Source organism: Polyergus mexicanus, unplaced genomic scaffold, assembly GCF_030449975.1.
Source record: "Polyergus mexicanus isolate NDT 795.1 unplaced genomic scaffold, iyPolMexi1.0 SCAF_16, whole genome shotgun sequence".
In the NCBI taxonomy this organism is placed as follows: Eukaryota; Metazoa; Arthropoda; class Insecta; order Hymenoptera; family Formicidae; genus Polyergus; species Polyergus mexicanus.
In genome coordinates, this window is record NW_027223336.1 from 6,801,506 (window position 1) to 6,826,493 (window position 24,988).

The following is a 24,988-nucleotide window of genomic DNA, read 5'->3' on the forward strand; positions in this document are numbered from 1 at the left end:
GTGTGCAAAGGGACGGACGACGACATAAAGGAAGGGAAACGAGAATGGAAAGAAGTAAAAGAAGACGTCTCGTGAGACAGCTGTTGGGGTATTTCGCCTAGCGTTGCTTAGCTTTCAGCTAAAAAGCACGAGAGAAAGTGAGAATACGCATCGAAATTTTCTCTCGATATCTCTGCTGTTTTTTTAATGATTGAATTCAGATTTACGTGACGGTAATTTGTAACTTATCGTTGTCCACAATAAATTAAAATATTTATCTATTTATTTATTCTGTTTTCTCTCGATTGCATAAATTCATATTAAAATCTTCAAATTATCATTCTTTATTAAACCTTTGAGGCAACTTCAACGAAATAATATTCAATATTTTTATAAATAAAAAAAGATTTTACGCAAAAAAAAAGAGAGAGAGAGAGAGAGAGAAATCAATCATCTTTGTCCATTTTCCTTCATCTCTCATATCATCCAAAATACGTCAACAGGTACAATATATGTATATGTGCTAACAAATCCGTTTTCTCATCCTGCCAATCTTGCTTCCCATTTTTGCTCCCATCTTTCGTTGTCTCCCCTTATCTTTCTCGTTCGATCACTTCTCGTTGACTCTCGAGTTTCCATTCTCGCGTGCCATGAGGTACATTAGCGATCCTTCGATCGTCCAGGGACCATGCTGCTCTTCTCCTCGTGCCTTTCCAATTTCACGAAACGAAGGGACGCGGCCAACATAAAGGTACAGGAGAAGCAGCATTTCCCGGGTACCACTAGAAACTCGTCTCGAATTACTTTTCAAGAGAAAAGAGAAGAGAAGAAAGATGACACATTCGAGAAAAAGAATCTGAGGGAGAGCATTTCTTTTTTCCAAAATTTGCATACAATCCCGTTTTTCCGCATAAAAATCCATAGAAAACCGTTTGCCATTGATTTAGAAATAAAGAATTATCGATGCTTGGACTTTCCCGCGAAATCTAAAATCATGCATATAATCTCTCTCCTTCGATTATTCTCTCACGTCAAAAATAAAAAGAAATTTTCTTCGTGGATATTAATGATATTGATCATTGCGAATCAATCATTAGCTATCAAGTACAACGAGAAAAACTTGTATTAAAAAACGTGCCGTATTACGTAATAAATTTCCAAGAGAGAGTCGTTTAACACATCTTCATCAGCTAGAAATAACTTTGCGCATAGACATATAGTCTGTTTTGTTAAATTACCAGGTCTATTCTGCTAATTTACTCTCTTAATTTAATAATGCGAATATTATATTTTCAAAAATTTGCAAAAACATATAATTTATAATATCCCCAATTTTTATGAAATCCTTCTACATCTCGCACAGAGGGTAAAAAAAGATTACATAAATTCCTTAACCGATTCTTGCACGACATATGATTGTGTGTGTGTGTGTGTGTGTGTGTGTTAATCAACATTGGTAATAAAATCTGCGTTATTCGAAACTTTGCGATACTATTCTGTCCCAAAAGTGTATTATCTGGTCATAAGCATATCCGAAAGAATCAATAGCGTTTTATCAGAATAGCTTTGTTCCTCAGGATTCCAAGCCGGCGACAGGGATGTTTGGAGAACAAAGAGCGTGGAGCGCGGATAAAGCGGTTAGAGAAGCGACGACGACTGTCGGGGAAGTTTCGCAGTTACGAAAGTGAATAGAGAGAAGCGAGAGAGTTCTCTTTCAATCGTCTTTCTCTGATCGGTTTCAGTTCTTCTCTGTCATTCCTGTCGTTGATCAGTCTTCACTCTTTTTCTCGTTTATCCCCGCATCAACGAATCACGAGAAAACTTTGCTATTAATCGAACACTTGTTCGTTGAAAAGAAAAAGAAAGAGAGATAGAGATGTATCTCTCCTTCTAGATCATCCAATTACACGAAAGTGAGATTAATATAAAGATAATATTAATATAAAGAATATTCTCTTTAAAATATTACACAAATAATCCATTCGTAGTATATTTTAAAAATACTTATCGCTTTATTACTGAATTACATTTATGCAATTGAACAATTTAGTAGATAAATAAATTATTTGTCACGAACAAAAGACAACTTAGAAAATTAAAAATTTTTTGTTGCCACTGCTAACTCTGATAAAATAATGGCAAGTAAATGCGATACGACGTGTTGTGATACTTCACGCGTTATGTAATTTGAATTTTTCAATATATGCAACAACAAATATCGAATGCAATAAGTGTGCAATAAGTGTGCAAGCTCGATACTTAACGACAGACTAAATAGCGAGAGACGCGAATAATTTCAATTGACGCTCGCGATTCGTACGGTCTTGCGAAACATATCTATACGACGATCCATCCTCTTTCGTCTAAGTTCCTGGAGAGATGCGATCGAACCGAAAAGAGAAAGAGAGATATATATATATAGCCATCCATACCACACACAGGATTTTTATTCCTCGAGAACAAAGGGATGTCCCGCGAAGGGAAGATTATGACCGATGAAATACCGCATTAAGGGGGTCCCGGTACACTCTCGATTCTAGAAATGGGCGCACCTGCCACTCGTCCGTCCTCAATCCGGGACTCTTTTGGCTCCTGAACGCCGGGCAGAATGGGATTGTTTCTCTCGTCCTCTTGTTTCGTCCGTCCCTTCAACCCGCGACGCGCATTGGTCACGAATTTCATCTCTCGGGAGAGTAGACAAGCGTATCCGATAGCCGCTTATTGGATTTAGCAAGGAAGTAGTATTTTCCTCCGCCGTATGATGACGGAGGGGTGGATTCTTCGTTAAGAAGATTACTTGAGCAGATAGCGCGCGGAACGACCGTTTCGATAGGACCGTTCGATGGACATTAATGTGCATTAGGGATGTACATCAAATCAAATGCACAATTTAATTAAGTAATATCGAATGCAAGAGAGCGTGGGGGTTTCAATCGGAATAATTCAACGATATGAAGATCAAAGCATTTAAGTTCCTCTAAAGTAAGTAATACAGAAACATATTTTTTATGCGAAAGTCTTTATTTAATTTTTCTTTTAGTAATAATATTTAATTAGATATTCTATAGAAAAATTCTTTCCTTTATTGCCTTTTGCGCTTCTTCGTGTTTGAAAAAGATATTATTATTCTTAATATTTATCATCTGTTCTCTTATCTCGCATCAGAGTCTTACGATATATTCAATCGAAAAAAGCACCGTTATTCAACGGATTTTTTAAAATGCAGTTATAGAAGTTATACATCGATTATATTACGTTAAAGAATGCCACTTGCCTTTGTCCCTCGCGGCACGTGTCCCATTGTCATTAAAATGACGAAAGAAGCAACCGACCAGCTGCCCCAGAAAATACTATGACAATAAAATACTGCACGCTGAAATAGTTGCAATACGTTAACAAGACAAAGAATCGAGTGAAATGGATGCTACAAAATTATTTTCGTATGCAACTCGTAATATTTTTACAATAATTAATACAAATTTCCGATAGCATAATGGAGACAATCGCAATAAAGTTATTTATCTGTTAACTAACTTTTCAAAAGAAACAATCGACAATTATAATATCAAATAATATAAATAAACTAAAATATAATAACAAAAGTACAGATATAGCGTAAAAGAAAGAAATGAACATTTTCAAGAAAAAGAAAAGAATTTCTTGCCTAACTTGTTTAAATTCTCAATATTGCTAATGAGATAACGTAATACTGAATTGATGCCTTCTTTAAGTCTTAAATACAATAGATATGGGATGTAAGAAAGGTCGTCGGGCTATAGTTCGTTGATGATTCGTTAAATAAAAATAAAAAAAAAATGATTGAATAACATGTATGTTTGATATTATACGCATATTTCAACAAAATATTAATACTATTCGAAACATCAACTTTACTTGTATTAACGAATGTTGTAAACTTCCAAAGACGTGAAAAATTAAACAGCGTAATTATACATATCTATTGTATGTTCATATATATATATATATATATATATATATATATATATATATATATATATATATACCTATATGAGAACAGATTAATTAAATATAAGACTGATAAAAAACAAGTTTGTTTCATTCTTATCATTAAGCAAATACAATAGTGGATATACATCTGCATAACACGTGCGGGACAGTATTGACTTTCAAGAAAAGAAAGTACAAATATTTTTTCAATCCAAGAACAACATAATATATAAGAAATTAAATCTAAATACTAATGAGATATTATTTAAATCCCAAATATGAACATGTAATTAAAAAATGTTATCGTAATTGTATTTCATTCGTGACTTTAAATAAAACCGAATGACAATTAATGGCAATAATGACCTCGTTTAAATCACAAATAAATATGCGAAATAAAGAGGTCACACATCATGACTATATTCCATCTAGTTATTTGTGAATGAAAAATTCTCGTATACAGTATGCATGTATTAAAAATTATAATGTGCTTTAATAAAATAAATCATGATATGTTTTTTCGTAGCAATATTAAAAAAAAACTTGAGTTTTATTTGTAATCTTCTTTTATAATCTTTGCGATTTTTGTGAAATTCCAAAGATATATGTAATGTGTGTATATGCGCAAAGTTGAACGTAATATAAAATTGCATCTTTATTCTCATTTCTTTGTGTATATTCACAATATTATTAAGATGACGAAGTAAAACTCGAAGAGTACTTGTTTATATTAACAAAATTTTTAGAAAAAGCAATGTTTGTAAAAAAGGTCTCGAATTGAGAGTTACTCACTTTATAATATAATCGTAGTACGTGTTCTATGTCAAAACAATGAGACAAGAAAACAGGAAAGATTTAAAGAGTAACGAAACAGTAAGAGACGTGTGCCTCGTTACGACGTAGTTCTTCACGTACGCAGCGTTTCGTTGAAGAAATGTCCATACATCCTATCGCACATTTGTAACAACTCCAGTAGAAGGCTAAAGTTTAGATTTCTTTTGTCACTAAGTTACGCTATTGATAACGCGAATAAATAAAGAATATTAATATGCGCAAAGAATTCTGGTATAAAAAAAGCCTCCAACTAACAACATGCATCAATCTCGAACTATTTAGCAAGCAACGAAAAATTTTTCAACATGTCTCGCAATCTGATGGTTCTCTTCCTTTTCGTGGCGATTATTTGCGTCAGTAAGTATAAACTGGAAAATAATATTTAAATTGCACGCGCGCACACGCTATATATATATATATATATATCCTCAACGAAAATTTAATTAAAGATATTTTATCGCAACTTTATAAAATTTGTAACTATGTTTAAAAAATATATTTTTATAAACGCAGCTTAAAATTTGTAAAACATTTTGCATAAATTTCCATTATAACATCGCAATAACTACTTTTTTATTTTTGTTTCTAATCTTAAATCTTATTCTCTTTTATTTTAATTGTAATTTATATTAGATATATTACATATATTAGATATTTTTAACATCTTTACGTCTAATCAATGTAAGTATTTGTAATATATTCTTGTACCTTATTTTTATATAATTTTATAAAAATCCATATATTTTTAGTAATCGAGTACAAAAATATAACAATTTATTTTATTTCTTTTACAGCTGTCACGAGTAATTCTTCCCCAAAGCTATGCAAGCCGCCATCGCTTCCTCCTCCTCCACCTCCACCGAAGAAATGCAAGCCGACGACGACAACAACAACAATACCTCCTCCGCCACCAAAGAAATGGAAGCCGACACTACCTCCTCCTCCTCCTCTTCCTCCTCCTCCACCACCACCACCACCACCGAAATGTTATAAGAATGAGATTTATAAGACATGTGGACCGCCAACCGCCTGTCAACCAACCTACAAGAATCCTCGTCCAATATGCAAGAAAGTGGTAATCTCTCTCTTCATTGATTACTTTAAATATTTTAAATATTTATGAAGTTTAGAAAAAAAACTATGCGTGTATATTATCATATTAATGTTTTTATACTTTCATTTTTCGTGTTTTTTTTTCCCCAGTGGTGCGTCAAGGGATGTTTCTGCGAAAATGGCTTATTGAGAAACAAATTGGGTAAATGCGTCAAGCCTTGCAACTGTTAATCATGGAGATAGCTTATACTATAATCAATTGATATTCTTATGTATGTGTGTTATTAGTACGAAATGTTTCTTTATATCCTTTAAATACATATAATCACATGTGATTACGGTAATAACGACTCGTGCAAAAATCAAAAACTGCCTCGTGTTTATTTCCGAGAAGATAATTTCGCGTTCATCCAATTCAATAAATCGAAAAAGTTTCGAAACTCGGATGGCTAGTCCGGCAAAATTCACCCCTTACTGTATTTATGTAACATCACGACCGTTACCACCCCTACGGGCATCGAAGGATAAATCAGCGCAGTCGTGTGCTGACGTATTCGCTCGCATTACCGACGTGACCCGCACACGCTTGAGAAATTGTCTGAAAGCTCACGTCGCACGCTCTTCAAACGAGAAAATCCCCAGTCCTCCTAGGAATCCCTTTGAACCTGTCGATTCCGTCGAGGAAAGGAAGGCAAGAGGGGCAAACGCGCCGCGCTTCCTATTCTCGCACCCTCGTTGTACCTCCGTCGACGATTGCCAAAGCTTTGCGTCTCCTCCTCTCCTTTTTCCGTCTCTCTGTCTGTCTCTCTCTCTTTCTTCTTTCACGACGAAACCCATGAAATGGCGTCACATTCGTACGCAATCAAGCAATAGTTTCCACCCAGGGGCCTAACTCCTGCGAGACCGGGCTTCGTTCTCTCCGTCTCTCTTTCGTCTCGCACCGTTACCCTCTATGGTCGTCAAATCGAATTCATCGTGGCGCATTAACAGCTGTCGCGGTTGATCGTGGATCGTTACCGTTTCTTGCTGCCTATCCCGAAATCTGAACAGCGCGATAGAAGAGCGGGTGTCACCCGGGACAGAGTAGCATAAGAGAGAAACACGACGTGTACCTACGAGCAGCGTCGACCGTCCCTTTATCCATCGACAATACGACGAAATGGCAAAGGCGGTGGGGTAGGTATTCGATTTATCCAAAGAATGACGAGATAGAAAAACGGTTAGACGATGGCGGATAATGGTTGGCTGATTTGCCGGCCGTCAAACGCGTGTCAAACGGGCGCTGACAGACCCCGCAGGCTGAAAAAAAAGCGACAGCCTCGATTGAAAATTAATCACCATTGTAAAACGATCCGATGGCAAAAGGGAGAGCTATTAAACGACGGGATCTTCGTCGACGTTAAAGATTTGCGAGCTATTCCATTAGTTAGAAACATAAGTATGCATTTGGTATCGCAACGATTTCATTACCCGACGACGATTAGTCAACGGATTAGAATTTCGCCAACAAGTTGAACAGTTTAATTTGATGAAAAAAAATACCATTGATCTCATCTCCTTTATATTTTCACGAGCCACCGATCTCGCTTATCGAGCTTCACACTTATAATCGCGAGACGGAATAATTGTCAACCGAGTACACATGGTTGTCGACTTTATTAATAAAAAGTCATCGCGGCTAAACGCCGTGCGCCTGCCGAATAGAACTCGCCCAATTATTGCGCAATAAACACATGTCTATCAGCCAGTAGCATTCGTGGACCGGTTTCTCTTCGTTTCTTGGCTTGCAAACAACTTACATAATATCGTATATTTATCCGGCAATGCGGGTTTACTGTACTATACTACCAAGAACATAGCTGCTCCCATTCACTGACGCGATGCGCGCTCGTGTCCCCGCTCGCTACGCCGATGGAGAATGTATTCATTATGCGCACTTGTGTCGGAATCTCGTTAAGAAACGTCTAACTAATTGATACAAGCCTTGACGCTTTTTTCTAAGAACGTAACAAAATAGTAAAACTATTATTAACCTAGGTCATACAGCAAATAGTTCATTTATTCATTCAAATAGTTCATTTTGTAAATACAGGATTCTTTTATCTTGCCGATAATATGATAATCATGTTTTCACAGACTCGCAATTGCGAAATGAATCAGTTCGCAATATATACTTGAGAATTATTTATGAGAATATTCTTTTACGAGATGTCATTTGTTATGAACATTGCAAGCAGAAAAAAAAACTTTTATAAACCGATTTATTCCATAAAAAAAAAAAAAAAAAAGTATGTTTATCATGTCATGCAAATTATTAATGGTAATAATTGAAATGTGCATATTTTTTTCCATCACTCTATCTATGTCATTGCCTGTTACAAAATAAATATGTATCGAGGAAAAAAAAATCGCGTACACGTGTCATCCACATGTACATAGCATGTATGTAAATTAACAAAATGTTTTAACAAATAATAATTTACTAAATAAATATAAAAAAATATAATATTTTTCTCTCGCTTTTCGCAAGAGTTTCAATATAATCTCAAAAGCGTGCCACATTATTTCCATTTGCCGTAAGCTGTATATAATGCGTATCCCGATAACAATTAAATACAACAAGAATGTATGTGAGAATAGAATGAGCGGCGCCAACGAACGAAACTACTAACCTAGGTCAACAAACGCCCGCCTGTCATCATTTCCCGCGTCGTCATCTCGTGCATGTTACAGGGCAGAACACTACTCGAAAGATCCGCGCGATTGACCGACCTCCGAGATCGATTTGTCTTACGAAGACGTGCGAGATGTCACGCGATTCCTAGGACATATCAATTATTTCACGCCGGAAAGTCGTTATCCAATTCGATCGCATCAGAGAGGTCAGAATGTATGATATAATCTGCCGAGATAAATTAAATTTTCTCGTTTATAGCTTCTCTCTCCTTTGTTTCGCTATAACTCGCGATAACGTTATATTACGACGAAAATATTTTTCTTCATATATCCCGAAACTGATATTCTCATACGGAGAAAAAATAAAATTGCTCTAGCGGTCGGAGCCGGGAAGAAAATAAAATTCAATTATTGCTCTGCAAAAATAGTAAATTCTCGATAGTAATACTTTTGAAAATTCGTAAAGAGAACACATTGCGAATATATGTCTTCGCGAGAGAAATAACACTGCACAATTCTATTGTAAACATCAGCGCTCGAGCTTAAAATATATGCGTATCGTTTATATTAATAAAATTGATCATAGATACGATGTCAATATGAGTACGCGCACATATTAAATTGTTTTTTAGCAGAGTATCATTATAGCAGATAATTACATTAAATTATGCCGATTAGGACGTATCAGTCAGCGATCGTTACCGTTAATAAAATGAATCGTCAATCTGTTGATTAACCGGATTTAAATCTCGCAACAAATTGATGATTCGCGTCACAATCCAAGTTTGAGGCGCGAGATCGTGTTTCGTCTCGCACATTGTAGCGATATTACGGCGACGAGTGGAAAAGAGCAAGGTAGGCGCGAACTTTCCGCTGCTGGTCCAGGCTTTTGCCGGCTACGCGTGCTTCGCAGAGCGTGAAACGAATACGTAACGCGCGCCGCACACATACGATACGATGGAATTACTAATCTTGCCATAGGCAAACGTTGCCCGCATGCCGTGCAACACTTGGCAACGGAATTAGACGGCTTTTTTCAAACGAATAGATAATAACGTTTCGCCGCGCACACGATGATTACGATACGCACGCGAGATACAGGCGGCCGGTTGGTTTTTCACACGGTAGGATCAAGGTGACAACCGAGGCAAAGTTTAATCATTCGTCATTGCGGATGGATGTCGACCGATTGAACGGATTAACCATGCGACAGGATAATTATAGCCATCGACGATTAATAAATCACGCTAACCGCGCAAAGTCCTTACGTGGCGATTTCCCGATTAAATCGATCGGCAAGTACGGTCGATTTGAGAACATTTCTCGTAGTAGTAAAGCTAGTACGGTAAACTTGTATTAAAATCCAAATTCAGAATCGATTAAAAAATATAAAAAATTACAAAGAATATATTACACGATAATTAAAAAATATTTTATGTTATCAATGAAATCTTATCGTATTATCTTGTTTGAAAATTTCGCATCATCGAAGATCGGATGAAAGAAAAAAATTCATATACTTTTTTTATTCGATATAGAATTTTTCTTTCAGAGAGTATCGATCATATTCCAGCTATAAGAGAAGATAAAAAGTGAACTTGATATTAAAAATAACGATATATTGTATTATATGATACATCTCGTGAGTATGCCTAGTGGCACGCACACATTGGCCGGACGCCTATTCTCGTCGGGTATGGGCTGGCGTGTGTAAGAATATAGCTGGTAAATAGCTCTAGCGGAGAGAGAGGAAATACTACTCTCACCTATCTACCTCCACGACACGTTGCCGAGTCGACCCTGAGTGGCAAGAGTAGCGATGCGCGTTTAGCCTAGCGCGGTCGTTGACTGATTACGCACGTTCGATGCAAGTGCACGAAGAGCCGGCACATTTATCGGTGGTCGCTCTTTACCAATACGTGATCGACGTCTCGAAATATTTGTAGAAAAAGATATTTTACCGTAAATTTTATCGATCTCGGTGGAAAATGTATATATATGTATATTCTCTACAATTTTTCTCTTTCTCTCTCTCTCTCTCTTCGACTCTAAGATACGCGTAGAAACGAGAAACATGCAGTTGTTGCGGAAGCAACGTGAAAATAATTACGGAATTAAAATAACTTTATAAAAGCTTGACGGAAATACTCGTACGTTTCTCGTGCGCACAATGAAAAATTAGACGCCATATACTTAACCGCAACATAATTCCGTAACAAGATACCCGCGCAACATGAAGAAACGTTACGTCATGCTAAGAAGATTAAGCCTACTTGAATTGTAAACACCTATTATTGCACGTGACGCCGCGTCTAAGTCTTTAGCTTGGACGGTACGACTTACGCATCGTATAACTTCTGATTACTCCATGTTTCTCATAGTTTAATTTAATCGTACAAATATTTTTTACTCAATAGTTTTTACGAGCTACGAGAAAGGCAATATGTTTTATCAGATTCCGCCACGTGTGCAATCTTAAATCGACAAACGCCACCACTATTATTTAACTCAATCGTGATTTCGCGTATCCCCCAGGAACATCCGACGAGGTCGAGAAAATAGAATAACCATCGAAGGTCGTTCCTTTTTTCAAGACGCGCGATGTATAATGCGCTCTCATGCTCAGATACGTGCAAATGCGTACAAGGTTGCAACTGTGTACAGCTTCGTTCGTGATACTGTTCTTCTTATCGCGATCACCGCGTCGACGTGATATCGCGAGCACCGAGATTGTCGGACGACGACGTGTGTGAAAATCAGCGCGCGATGAAGAGAATTTCCGACCATCCTTCACGCTTCTTATTCAAGTTACCTGCTGCTTATATTGTATAAATAAAAGGCACATCGTCGTGTGTGCGTGTGTACTACTTGCCTCCAGCTTACACGTTAAGCGTGTAATTAAATTAATCGGGCTGGAAGGCTACCTTGTGTATAATCGTAATTACACGGTGACGAACCTAATTGGTTAGACGACGAGAGACGTCTCGGCGCTTTTATCGCGATCGTCTTTATTATTTCAACTTCTCGTTATTGTAACGGATGCTTGGAAGATTTAAAAAAAAAAAAAAAAAAAATTACATCAGCGATCAGTGAAATTCTCGGTTGTCGCTTCCGCTTTTAAAGTTGCGGCAACGACTTTTCCGAACCACGAAGCGAAAACGGAATTCTAATTCGAGAACGTTGCCTTCTCCCTAGGAAGCCACCATCCTCGTGATAATTTATGTGCGGCACTGACATTCACGGGACGATGTCGTACCGGACACTGTCGGGTAATTAATAGAGAGCGAACTCGGTCATTTCTCCATGCGTGAACTCGTATTCGAGACAGTAATCGCGCTCAACTCGTTTCATATATGACGCGACATCAAAGCCAGCTATTACGATATTTATAATTTAATAGAGTTTAATAGAATGACTAATGTGTCGCTGACACTTTCGCGCGAATTTGAGAGATAAGAATTACAATATCTGAATATCCACCTATATTACATATATATATATATATATATATTTTATAAAATGAAAACAAATACTGAGATAAATTAAATAATAATGATAAGGCGCCACTTCGGTGATGTATTGTACATTGAATAAAATAAACTCGAATAAAAAAAAATTCAACAGTAAGATTAGACACCTCAGCTGGAAAGTTTAGGCATTTTTGCGGATTGAGCTAGCGGTAAGCATCGCCGTCGACTCGACCGACGATTTATAGCTCGCACGGTAGCCCGGGTAATTAACGAAAACCATTGAAACTTTCGCCGAGGAGGTATATAACTTTTCAATGGGAAAGCAGTGTAAGGCCGCGTAAATTCGCGCGAGAGAACGCGACCCGTACGGGGAGAATTTTCATCGGCCATTGTGAAGATCCGCCAATCCGACAGATATACCGAAAGTTTGAAATTATCAAGGCGGGGATGTATAGCGTGCGGCTTCGAACCGAGCCGCGAGGACGGTTTTAACACCGACGTCCGTTTAACAACCGCTGCTCTTTGCGAGGTCGGACAATACGCGCGCGCTAAAGTCGAAACAGATTCCGGCTAAGTACGCGAAAAGTTTTAATGGCCCCGCGGTATTTACATTTAAAGGCGCGAGAATCCTCTCTCTCTCTCTCTCTCTCTCTCTCTCTCTCTCTCTCTCCTTTAATCAGGGGGAATTTATGACGCATCGCGTTGCCGACTCTCGCGTTGCGTCTCTCTCGAGCGCAAATCTGCGTCTGGAAAGCGGAAGTTTCGTAATATATGCCACGGTGTTTTGTAATTATTGTATTGTCGGTCTTGCAGAGGAGGAAAATGCAAAGGTAGAAATATATTCTTCTGAAAAATACATTCTCGGTAAATTTTCTAATCATGACGAAGGAAACGGAACAAATTATGCAAATTGTTTTCATTTTTCCCGTGGCATGTACTTTTACGTAATTTCCATAAAACTAGACTTCCTGGCGTGTGAGAGCTTTCTAAAAATAAATATCAACATCGCGTATCTCCATGTTAAACATAAGGGCACTAAACAGTTTTATATCAAGTACCGCGCGCGGATAAAAGATAACGGGAAACGTGGCGCGTTTGGAAAATATTTCCGACACACGTTTGCTTTAATATCGCGCGAAATATGTTATTTCGAATACGAGCTCGGTCGAGAGAGAGAGAGAGAGAGAGAGAGAGAGAGAGAGAGAGAGAGAGAGAGAGAGAGAGAGAGAGAGAGACGGCCTATCGGCAACCGACATGCGGGAGAATGTCGGTACGCTTCGTCGTAATTCTCATCCGTAAAGGAAGCAAAGCCGTCGGTTAGACGTAATTGAATAGCCCCCAACAAGTCTTAGGTGGCACGTTCCTTCCGTCCGTCGTATCGCGATTGTCCCGGGCAATATGCTCGCAGCCAACGAGAGAGGCTTACGGCTTATCGCGTAAGTAAGAAATATAGGGTACGAAAATCTAGATAGATATCTCTCGATAATCGGTTGCATCTGGGATCAGAGCCCGATATATATTTCTCTATACTTTAATCATATAATTATATAAATCGTCTCTCTCGCCAACTGCGTCGCTTCCTCTATTCACGATAGACATTAATTAATGATAAGTGGTTAAGAATTTGAAAAAATGTTGCAACATCAATACTCTTGAGAGATATTACCATGTAATATACGTCATCGATCTTAAATATATATATATTCACTTTATATACGGTCTAAAATTATTGCTCCAAGAGATGGAATCGTGTTTGCGCGCGTGTGATATTTCACGTATGCGAGCTTCTTTTTCTTTATCCTGACTCGTATCATTTTCTTTTCTTTATCCTGACATTGTCATAAATAATAGCAATAACATAAAAAATAACTAATAAAAATAATTATATAACGAAATATAACGAAAGTAACGTTAACGGTAATATTACTTCATCGTTGAAACTAAACGTGCGCCTTCGCATTCTCGAAATTGTGCATATTTAAGCGAAACGCGATATTGAACAAAGGATAAAGTTTCCATATGCTAATTATACTCGGCAATATCTCGTAAGAGACAGCAATATTCCGCGCGAAACCTAAAGCGATGTATTCGTACGTGCCTGGCAGACACCGAACAATTCCTTGGCAGTGAACGTGTGTGCCCGGCCGTGATTCATGTCGCGTCTGACTGACCTGCGACAATGTTTCCGGACACGCGACTCTAAAATACATACATTCCGCCGATATGTGATACGGTAAGTGCGTAAGAGAGCGTGTCGCGTCAACAATAGTCACGACACAATTCTCGGATCGACACAACGACCATCGCACACGCGTGCGCTCTATTTCTCTAACGCACACATGGTATACTTTGATCAAAGTCCGATCGATCGCCATAGATAATCGACGTTTTTGAATTGTTATTAAAAATGTATTATATAGGGTAGAATATTATAAGCGTTGGGTAGATATTCCTCCCTCCTTCTTTCCATTTTTCCTATATACTTTTACACGGACGTACTCTACCTTTCTGTCGCGGAAATAAATGAGATCACCACCGATGAAGCCGCTCGTTTACGCGTGTCCCGATACGTACACTTACGCACGGTAACGCCTCTACCCATCAAGTGGCAACCACACGGTGTTTCATCTCTGTACTGCATGGGCGCGCCCGCCTTTCAGCCTCTCTCGCTCCTCGTTTCAACGACGTATAAAAGTGACAAAACGACGCGATTACCGGGCAGCAGCCATCTCGCGGGAGCGCATCGCTGGATTAGCCGATGACACGACCGGGACCTCTTTGGAATTAAGTACCATAGCGAGAGCCGTTTTTCAACCTGACCGTAGAGCACGCTACACTTTAATATCCGCCTTTCCCCTTCACGTAGACGCGGAGAATTCCACGTGTGATGCCGCCTGTTTACATTGTAGAGAAAAGGTGCTCCCTTCAACCCGTAGTCTAAATACAGATAGATAACGAAACTTTATTTGTCATTTAACATGAAGCGGATTTCGTTGTTTTGTATTCTGGTAATATACAAAGATATACGGTAAATATGAAAAAGAGAAAGAGAGATATTAATTTAATTTTTTATAAAAAATAACAAATTCGGACAATCTATATAATAAATATTTGCACACAAATATGTAAACTTTTAAGCAAGCGTGCGCTATACATATTTTGTAAAATGGAAGTAAAAAATAACATTTGTTTCGTAAAATAATTTATCGACAGTTTGTTTAGATAATCGTAACTTTTAATATAAATACGTTTGCGATTATTGAATTAGGTAAGAAATCGTTCGAATCGCGTATTCTCCGCGAACTATGATCAAATGTTTCCCTTTAAAGATTACGTTCCGATTACGTTCGAGAGGATCGAGGCGTAACATCGGCGTGATCTCGCCGATAACGATAACCCATATCCGAGATTACTCCGCGCAATTACTTAACGCCTTAAGACCCGGGGAAGCGACGTCGTCGTCCTTGCCGTTTGCATATAAAGCAGCCGGGTACGCGCCTCTTCTTCTTCCTCCTCCTCCTCCTCCTCCTTTGGCAGGATTGCCCGGCGACCTACGTGCTACGTGCCGCGGCATTCCCCCTTCGACTTACATGGCCCGAGAACTCGATTAAAAGTGACTTAAGGCACGACTTACGCCGCGAAAGGCGGGAGCCGACCGTATCCCGCGATTATCTCCCGCGCGAGATATCCGCATCTCTCGCGCGAGAGTCACCGGACAAAGGGGGTGATTATTATCGCGATATCGGAGTCGCGCGCGCGCGCCAAAGAAAACGGAGTAGGCAGATAAGCTAGTAACGATCCACAGCGGATTATCCTCCAAGATCTCGCTCGCGAATATATACGTACGTTTTCGTCGGCTTTATTACTCGTTACCGCTGTTCCACGATTGAATCGATTCCATTCATAGGGTCGCGAAGTAAAGATCGACCGTTATCTCAAGGTATTCGTCATCGTATCTGAATTTACGCACAAAAAACGCGCGAATATAAAAATTACAGAAATCTAAAATTAATATACGTATAAACGTGTATACGTGTAAAATTTATTCTCCATAAAGATACGTTTAACCACCAATTCGTTACCCACGTACGTAAACCCACGTTACGATCGACGGTAAATGTTCTCTGTCTCGCGAACGAGATAAATGTGCAGGGAAGATGTAGCCGCGCGCGATCCATTCTCGAGAAGTTCGGGGACAGCGGTGCGGGATGAAGTACCGTAGAAACTTGGCGGACAATAACCGCGTCTAGGCCGGATACGAGGCCCGTCCGATAATGGAAATTTATGTCGTCCGCGCTGGGAGAACACGCGGAGAGACCTCTTCGAGGATCCACGACGCGATCGTGAAATTCAATAGCGAATCAATCGTTGTCGCTCGATTCACGATTCGTGCGTCAAATGTCGCGACTGTGATAATAACAACAATAATAAAACCATATCGTCGTATCGATTGTTCCGCGTCGCTTATCACACACACACACACACATACACACGGGCTATAAATTCCACTTGTTTTGAAACGAGCACCAGAGAGAGAAAGCTATTCTAATTTTACTACAAACGCGTTAAATTTCTTTCTGTCACGAAATTGTCAGTCGTTCCAACGAATTCTATTTATATTTATTTTTAACTTTATACTTTTTTTTTTCTTTTTCTAAATGAGGCTTTATATTACTGATCGTTATATAATTTTCTCGTTGAATTAATTAATTAAATGTATTCATGTTTAAAGCAAATGTTTAAATATGCATTAAAACAATATTTATACAAAGCACAAAGATAAATTTACGATAAATTCCATTTTCCCACTTTGATGCATTATTATTCTATAATTATTATTTATAAAATAATAAAGATCAGCAAGCACATCGTAAAAAAACAAAAAGTTTATATAATAGAATATAATCTGAGAGGATTTTTTCAAATATAGCGTTTAAATGATTTAAACAATCGAACAATATAAAGTCACATCGCGTCTTTAACATTACAGAATTCCTTCTCTACTCTAAATTATTAAAAAAAACAAATGCTATCGGATGATAATTTAGCAAGGATCGTATCTATTTTAAAGGAGAAAAGTGTCTTCATTCGCGTAATATTGGACCGTTTATTTTGAAAGTGGTGCAAGTCCATTTTCTTTTGTTTCGAGAAAATTAAATGTTAGCAGATCTGACAATTAAAAAATATAGGTTAATTATGTGAAGTCTGGGAATGTTTGTACTAATTTATCAATATGTAATTTGATTATATAAATTTCTTTTAGGCGAATTTAACTAAAATAATATATATTTCCAGGCTGCAAATGGACTTACGCCACTTTCATAATTAGTCAATTGTAAATATCATTTAATTTCAATTTTGAAATAACAAATATCACTTAAAATATATTTCATATTAATCCAATTTTGTTTATAAATAATAACGAGAAATAAAATAGAATTAGTATTTTTTATTTCGAACGTTAATTATATTTATATATTTTTAAACTTAACACAAGATATTGGTATTATTAATTATTTATGCTCTTCGTGTGGCAGTGTTTTGAAATATTCATGATGCACAGGAAGTATATAAGGTAATAGCTGCTGCATATCCTTATATTTTTCGTATGTAATAGGCCTGGCATCGTGATGGAAATTGGACTTACACCACTTTCATAATCAATGGTTACGCAATTTCTTTTACCGGCCAATTTTAAATTCAACAAAGCATTGGCATTTTTTAAGATATTAAATACTAACTAGTTATAAACAAAAAATTTACACTAAATTAAGCATAAATTACGTCATATCTCATTTTTTTTTAAAAAAGGACTTACACCACTTTCAAAATAAACGGTCCATATCTTAAATTATTTACTATGCGTGCGAGACTTGCGGTATAGCAATAATGTACCGCACCGTCTCGGCGGACGCGGACGCGGACATTTATCCCGAAACGTCGGAGGTTAAGGATAAAAAGATATACGCGGAGAGATGGACCAAACGGTTCTTCCAGCGAAGAAAGGTGAAAAGATACGACGCGGACCAAGTATTTTAATATGACACAATCCTCTTACTACGTTCTATAAAAAGTTTAATATACCCGGTGCTGTCCCGCGGTCTCGTCCGTCTCCGCGGCCCCGTTCCCATAGGACGTCGAGAGAAGCGGTGAAGAGGAGAGACAGTACTTAAAACCTTAGAAACTTTTGGAGAACGGCAATAAGCCATCTCTCGCCGTCCTCTTTCCTCTCTCTGTAAGCTCCCTATAAATCTTCATTACGGTATGCCAAGAAAACGCGATAGAGGCGGATCGGATAAAATCAACGGAGCTCGCCCCCGATGATAGATGGACGAATTTGAAGAAGGAGAAGATGGTTGTTCCACGTCGCGTGGTAGATGATGGAATTTGGCGGCGGTAGCGGCGGATCGAAACGTCGAGACGAAAAGCAGGGCAACGTCTCGCTACTTCGGCACAAAGCCGTCGCGAACGAGATTTTCGAAGGAGAAGTTGCCTCTCGGTAAAGTGGCGAAAACGCACCCCCTTCTCCACGCATGATGTCTTTTATTCGCGCTATACCTTTCGTCTCGTATCAATTTGAAAACCTGTCCGTAGCAACGCGCCAATAGTCGCAATGTAAAAGATCTTAAGTTTACCTCTTAAATATCTAGTACTTTAATGTAGATTTTAAAATCGCCAGAATTATCATCATTATTAATTTTAGAAATTAAAAAAATTTAATAATAAATTTTTTATCGAATTCCGCGTGTATTTCATCTCGCTTTTCGCGACGATTAACGGTCGTAGGAAAAAAATCATGAAAGAGAGGGAGAGAGCTATTTTTCGATTCAATTATTCACTTCTGGATTACTAGCGAACACGCAACATCAAAATTGAATACCTATTCAGGAGTCACCCGATGCGCGTGATGTTATCTGTTCGGACTTTATTTAGGAGAGGCTGCTGCAGCTGTCCGGGAGAGAATTCGGTACGTCGCGTGTGTGTGGTCGGCGGCTCCGGAGAGCTACCGAAATCCCAAGACAATCCTTCTACTCGTCTAGTCGTCCGGACGTGACACGCTTCTTTCCACTCGATTCGGAAAGCCGCCCGCTTCGTTCGTGCAAAGTACGACATGACAAGAATCCACCTCCTCTGTCCAGCTCCTTCCCAAGGAAGAAAAAAAATCCGATTTTTCGTATACGTTACACCGACAAACCCCCGAACGGCCCTCAAAACACATATTTCCCTGGATACTAAATTCTAAGAAAATCTTTACGATTCTTCATTCAACGGAACAAAGTTTATCGATTTTTATATACGAAATTGTACCCCGTAGAATTAGAATTTTATTTAATTTTATTTTATATGAAATTGTACAAAACGTAGAATTTATCGAATAAAAGTATTATTCGTTTAATTTGGATTTACGCTCAATGACGTTTTACATTATGTCAAATTATTTTCTCTTCTCTTACATTATATGGTAAATTTTAATATTCGTAATATATAAATCGAGAAATCTCTCGCGTCAATATTTAATGATAATCTCCGATAAGCGACAAGATATTCGTCGTTCTTTTGCACGATTTATGCCGCGACTCGTATGTACTTGCGTGTATCTACGTGGTAGTCTATCTTCCATCAAACACCGTCGTACATCAAGGGACATGACCCTCTAGTTCGTCGTTCTCCATTTCTCTCACACGCAAACGCGCGCGCGCGCGCGCTCGTACGACAGAGAGCCCGTCGCTGATGAGCTGGGGAAGATTAGCTTCGGTCTCTGTTTGGGGAGCTGATTAGCCGGCGGCCCTTTGACGCGAAACCCGGTCGTAACTCTTGCAAATGACGATTCTCATCGACGCGGTTCTCGCCGTTTTTATAAGACGCGCACGTGGCGCGTGAGCACGGCGGAAACGCACGCGCGTGCGCGCGCACTCTTTACGAACGATCAGATGGTTAGATTAGAGTGTAGGCGACCGAAAAGCCTTCTCTTGCCGTGCATGTAAATTCTAATGAGACCTGCATTAGATGAAATTAGCTTTGTACAATATCTCATTAAAGAATCTTCGAAAGGCAACGTTCAGGAAGTAATGATAAAAATTGTTTCACGGTCAATTACGCGATCGTTTCCTATTCTCATTGTACTGTATTATCTTTGAGCAAATAGATTGCATTGCTTATAATGATTTTATTTGCAAACGTACAAGTATCATCCCTGTAAATCTATGTACAATATACGAAACTTTTTGACCAGTCGATCTTTTTAATTCATTTCTTTATAAAAAAAACTAACAGAGAAAGAAAAAATTAACAGCAGTGATATAAATGTATATAAAATAGATATATATAAATACATATACAAAAAAAATGTATATAAAAGTATAATAGGATAAAAATTGTGTACAATGGAGATTGATTAGTTTAGTAGCTAGAAAAATTATTTAACACAAAGAAGAGAAAAAAGATAGCTGCAAAAGTATTCGTAAATTAAAAACGCTACGTTTCTCAAATAGCGAGATATTTAATCGCGCTGTCATTAATTAAAAGTATCGAAAGAATTATAAATGGCTCTTCTTCCTATACCCTGAACGTTTATCAGTTATCTGAGACGAATCATCGGCAGAATCGCTCTCGAGAGCATCGTCTGCTCGATGGAAGAAGGATAGGTGTGAATTTTCTCGGCTTTCCCCTCGGTCGAACACCGTAAACGGAGGCCATCAGCCAGACAGTGTCTCGGGTCTGGGGGGCTCATACATCAACTTAATGCGCGGTTGACGTCTCGCAGTCGCGCGCCACAACACACTCCCCCGATACAAGCCCCCGGTAACAAACTGAGACATAGACCAGCCGCACAATGGCTTCCGGTACTTTGTAGAAAAGGACGACATTGTCGGAGCGCGAGAGAGAAACGTCGTGTCGCTTCACCGCGAATAGGAGTATAGGTACGCGCGTGTGCTTAGGTGTGTTGGTGGATGCACCGAGGTATGTCCCCGAGGAGGAGCAACGCGCGATAATCGAGAGGTGTAGGGGAAACGGGAGGGAACATTGTGCTCTAATCACGCTATTGTCTGCCCGATGATAGCGACAGTCCTTGGCATTAAGAGCGACAAGGATGGCGAGAGAGTCGTCGTTAGTCGGCGCGAAAGACGAGACGGGAACATCGTCGATGACGACAGCGACGGCGATTAAACTCTGGCTGTCTGATTTTCGCGTGGACGGAGTATTTATCTACAAAGGGTTAAAAACTACCGGGAGGGCTGCTCCTTCATTACAGCATACGTCACGCGGATGAAATCGTTGTCGACGACGACAGCAGTGAAGAATAGAGAAATGGATCTTGTATGTATACATGTACCATATGTACAGAGATATAAATTCGAATATGAAAAACTTAATTCATCAAAAGAAAAATCATAATAATAAAAAACTTATATATATATATTTCTTTTTTATGCTATACGTAATGAAATAAATCATATATCTATACAATATCTAATGTTACGTTCAATCATAATAAAATATAGATTTTGATACTAGACAATGAAGAAAAACATACAATTACTCATCTTTTCTCTTACTTAAAGTTTGCAAAATAAAGAAATGATAGAAAAATATTCGAAATAAGATATGTACAATGTGCGCGTGTTATTTACGCTTGGTACTGTTTTATTTCGCTTTTCCAATGCTGATCGTCCCTATATACGATACATCGGAGGTTCGTCGCGTATAAAACTCAGCGTTAAAATGGTAGATCATAACGCTCGAAGAGACCCGAATAAAGAAAAGACGAGCGCGCGGAAAGGAATCGTTATTTTTCCTTTCGCAAGATTGCGTAACGATACAGGGAGAAAAGATCTGCGCGAGGCAGCCTCGTGTAAAACGCGATAGGAGGACGACGCCCGCCTGTCTCCCTCGCTAAGTTTACTTAAAATGCGCGCGTGTCGAGAAAGAAGATCCATCGTAAAATACACCTTTTCCCTGGCATCCCCTTCCTCCCGCGGCCGCTTTCCCGTCCCTCGCCACACCCCTCGATTACGGTCGTCGCGTGCGTCGAAAACGCACAAAGCGCGTGGGTGGTGTCGTAAGCGTGTTGAAACGAGAGGGAGACGAGAGATCTTAAGTCGGGCCACCGCGTCGAAGAGCTTTAGGTTTCGTCGTTGCCTCCGGCAAAGCTCTCACCCTTCTCGTTCTGGCTCGAGCCGAGTTCAAAGACTGTTTCAGCATCTCTCTCTCTCTCTCTCTCTCTCTCTCTTTCTCTTTTTTTCTGAAAGATACCTCATCATAATCCAGTATATTTCGCCGTTTCAAAGGTTACGACGACTCTCTCTCCTGCGCCTGCATCATTTTTCCAACTTTCATTTTCTTCAGCTGACGCAATGAAACGAGACGTCGCGAGATAGATAAAGCGATTTATCATGTTACAGACGCGCAAGAAACTACGCCAGGTTGAAAGGGACTGAAGAGAGAGAGAGAAAAAAGAGAGAGTACTATAGCTAACCATGTAAAGTTAATATAACGGCGCAGAGACGCGGCGACTATTAATCTTTTATCGCGACAGACACACGCGCGGGTTCGAAATCAATTTCGTGTGAGAATTAATTATGAGAGTGTGTACGGTCTGGTTCATTCACTTTCCTCCTTCAAGGTCGATTCCACTAAAAATTTTTCATTTGCTTTCGTGTATTTACTCTATCTTCTTTTTTATTTCTATATTACAATCATGATTAGAAAGAAATACGAAATGACTCGGATTGATTATTCGAAGTAATCGCCTTGAAATTTATTCCATCTGATAAATTTTACAAAACGCACGCGATTGTTATTACACGCGATAAAGATTTTCTCGCGTACATAAATTACAATATTATCGAGGAAAGCTACGCCCCCCCCCCCCCCGTCATTATATACGTCACTTTTATCGGCATTCCATTCGCGCATTTTCAGTTTTAAAACGATAAAACTATGAAGCGCGATCTTTCGATAGGATGCCGTTTCTTCTTCGAGTGTAAAATGGGTTATGAGTATCACAGGCGATCCCACGGCACTAGGGTGTTAAGTCCCCGGCGAAAGAATCCCGGAGGAAGAAGGAGAGAGCGAGGAAGCTAGGAGAGGGAGAGTGAGGCCGGCGGGTCGTCTGGCCATGTCGCCGGGGTGTCTACCCCGGTGGTGGATCATCGGGGAAAGTTGGCGAGCGCAGAGTCAAGGCCGCCGCAGCGCTGCAAGCGCCACCACCGCCGCCGTCGCCGGTGCCGCAGTCCGCCTCTCGTCTCTTCCCTCCCCCGCGCCACTCGACCGTCACCATCCCCGGAGGAAAACCACCACCACCCCCCATCCCCGCATCCCGGTATAGAGATCAGCCTGGCCCTGGTAAAGTTGGAAGGGGTAGGCCGTGTCTGTGCTGCAGCGACGGTCGATAGAATCGTCTGCGCGCACGCGCAACCGAACGCTCGTCAGCTGCGCCATTGATTCCCACCCACCCCTTTTCACCCCCAACCACCCACATCCCACCCGGTAGACTTAAAGAGAAGAGGATCGTATAAAGATCGCTAATTTATGTAACGCTGTCTGAGGAGGGACTTGGTCAAAGAACATCCCGTGAACGAAAGATAAGGAGGGGGACGAGGTAAAGAGAAATGCACGGCTCCACCGATTAAGGGTTCGTCGACGTTTGGGTTTCCGAGACTCTCGAAGAAGATGGGCGAAAGAATGACCAAGTTCGTCGTCTCCCATAAAAGGGTACTTTTAGGCTCGGGAGATTTCTTCGGGAATCGGGAGCATCGAGAACAAAGAGAGAGAGAGAGAGAGAGAGAAATAGATAACGATTATTTTAATAAAGATACCACTCGTCCGAGACTTGTATTATTTGAGTTTATGGCGCTATCTGAATATTAATCTAGAATAAGGAAGCAAGTTTAATTCAAATTTATGTTACATGCGAATTTTAAGCAGGATCAACGTTCATAAACTTTAGAGCTTCGAGAATAGTCTCTATAGAAATTTTACGATTGTGAAAGATGCAAGTTATAGCCATAAAGTTGGATCGAACGAAATATCTTGAGGAAGGGAAAAAAAGGACGATGGAGAGGAAGGTGAAGAAGAAGAATTAAAAGTACTAATCGATTGTCTAATAAATGGCTTCCTTCAAGGACGGACGAATGAAAAAAGTGACAAGCAGTCACTTCCTACCTTTTAGTCACTTCCGCGAAAAGCGTTGCGCGCTGGCTTTAACAGAGGATCGCCACGCCCGGAAACGACGTAATGTCGAACGGGGTGCGCGCCAAAAGAGAAGAAAGTATAGTCAGCGATTGAGAAATTGGGATGGAGATCCGAAAAGAGAAATCGTGCAGATGCAGCACAAATGCCAAGAAACTTGCGAGAAAAAGAAATCTTTATACGGCACGCGTCGGTTTAAGATCGAAGGAAGGGCCCCCCGCCGGACACTAAGGGAGAGAGACGAGTGATACCGGATACAGTCGATGATTTCATGACCATTGTCGGAAACGACGCGGTATCGATCCTCGGTTGCAAACATCCCCGCGGCCTCTGTCGCGCGCCGCGGTTCCTCCTCTTTCATGTAGCTCTGGAATCTGAACCTTCCGAATTCCCATAGCGCCGTCTTTTTCCATCCCTCGCTTTTGAATCCTTACTTGGTTGCCGACCATGGGAGAAGGAAAGGGATTTTATTCGGGATTCATGGCGAATCCAACAAGGATGCAACTCGATTCTCTCCGGCAAAGTTTGTCGAGAGAAAAAATATAACGGCGATTTCTTCGTCAATGATTTGAGAAATATTCAACACTCTCGCCCATCGTATTACTTTAAAATAAATCAAGTCGATCGAATCGCTTTTCTATCGTCGCCTATAGATCGCCTCTACGTCACTCAACGTTTAACGAGTCTACGCGTGTTCTTAAACGCGACGAATACGAAAGTTTTCTCAAAGTTCTGCTGAGAACGCCTGGTGTCGTTTGGAATGAATGACGGACGTGCGCGAAAGATGCGTCCGGGAGAGGAGCGACGCGAAACAA

At 39.7% G+C, this 24,988-nt stretch overlaps 2 protein-coding genes across 2 annotated transcripts in view; one reads left to right on the forward strand and one right to left on the reverse strand.

Annotated features, from left to right (window-relative positions):
- LOC138940388 (headcase protein-like) overlaps positions 1-24,988 on the reverse strand; it is a 159,354-nt gene that overhangs the window by 93,121 nt on the left and 41,245 nt on the right. The gene's annotated exons all lie outside the window — the stretch shown is intronic.
- On the forward strand, positions 5,088-6,066 carry LOC138940323 (uncharacterized). The gene is made up of 3 exons (XM_070309140.1): positions 5,088-5,139; positions 5,532-5,854; positions 5,986-6,066. Exons 1-3 carry the CDS (start codon positions 5,088-5,090, stop codon positions 6,064-6,066), a joined length of 456 nt encoding a protein of 151 aa, XP_070165241.1.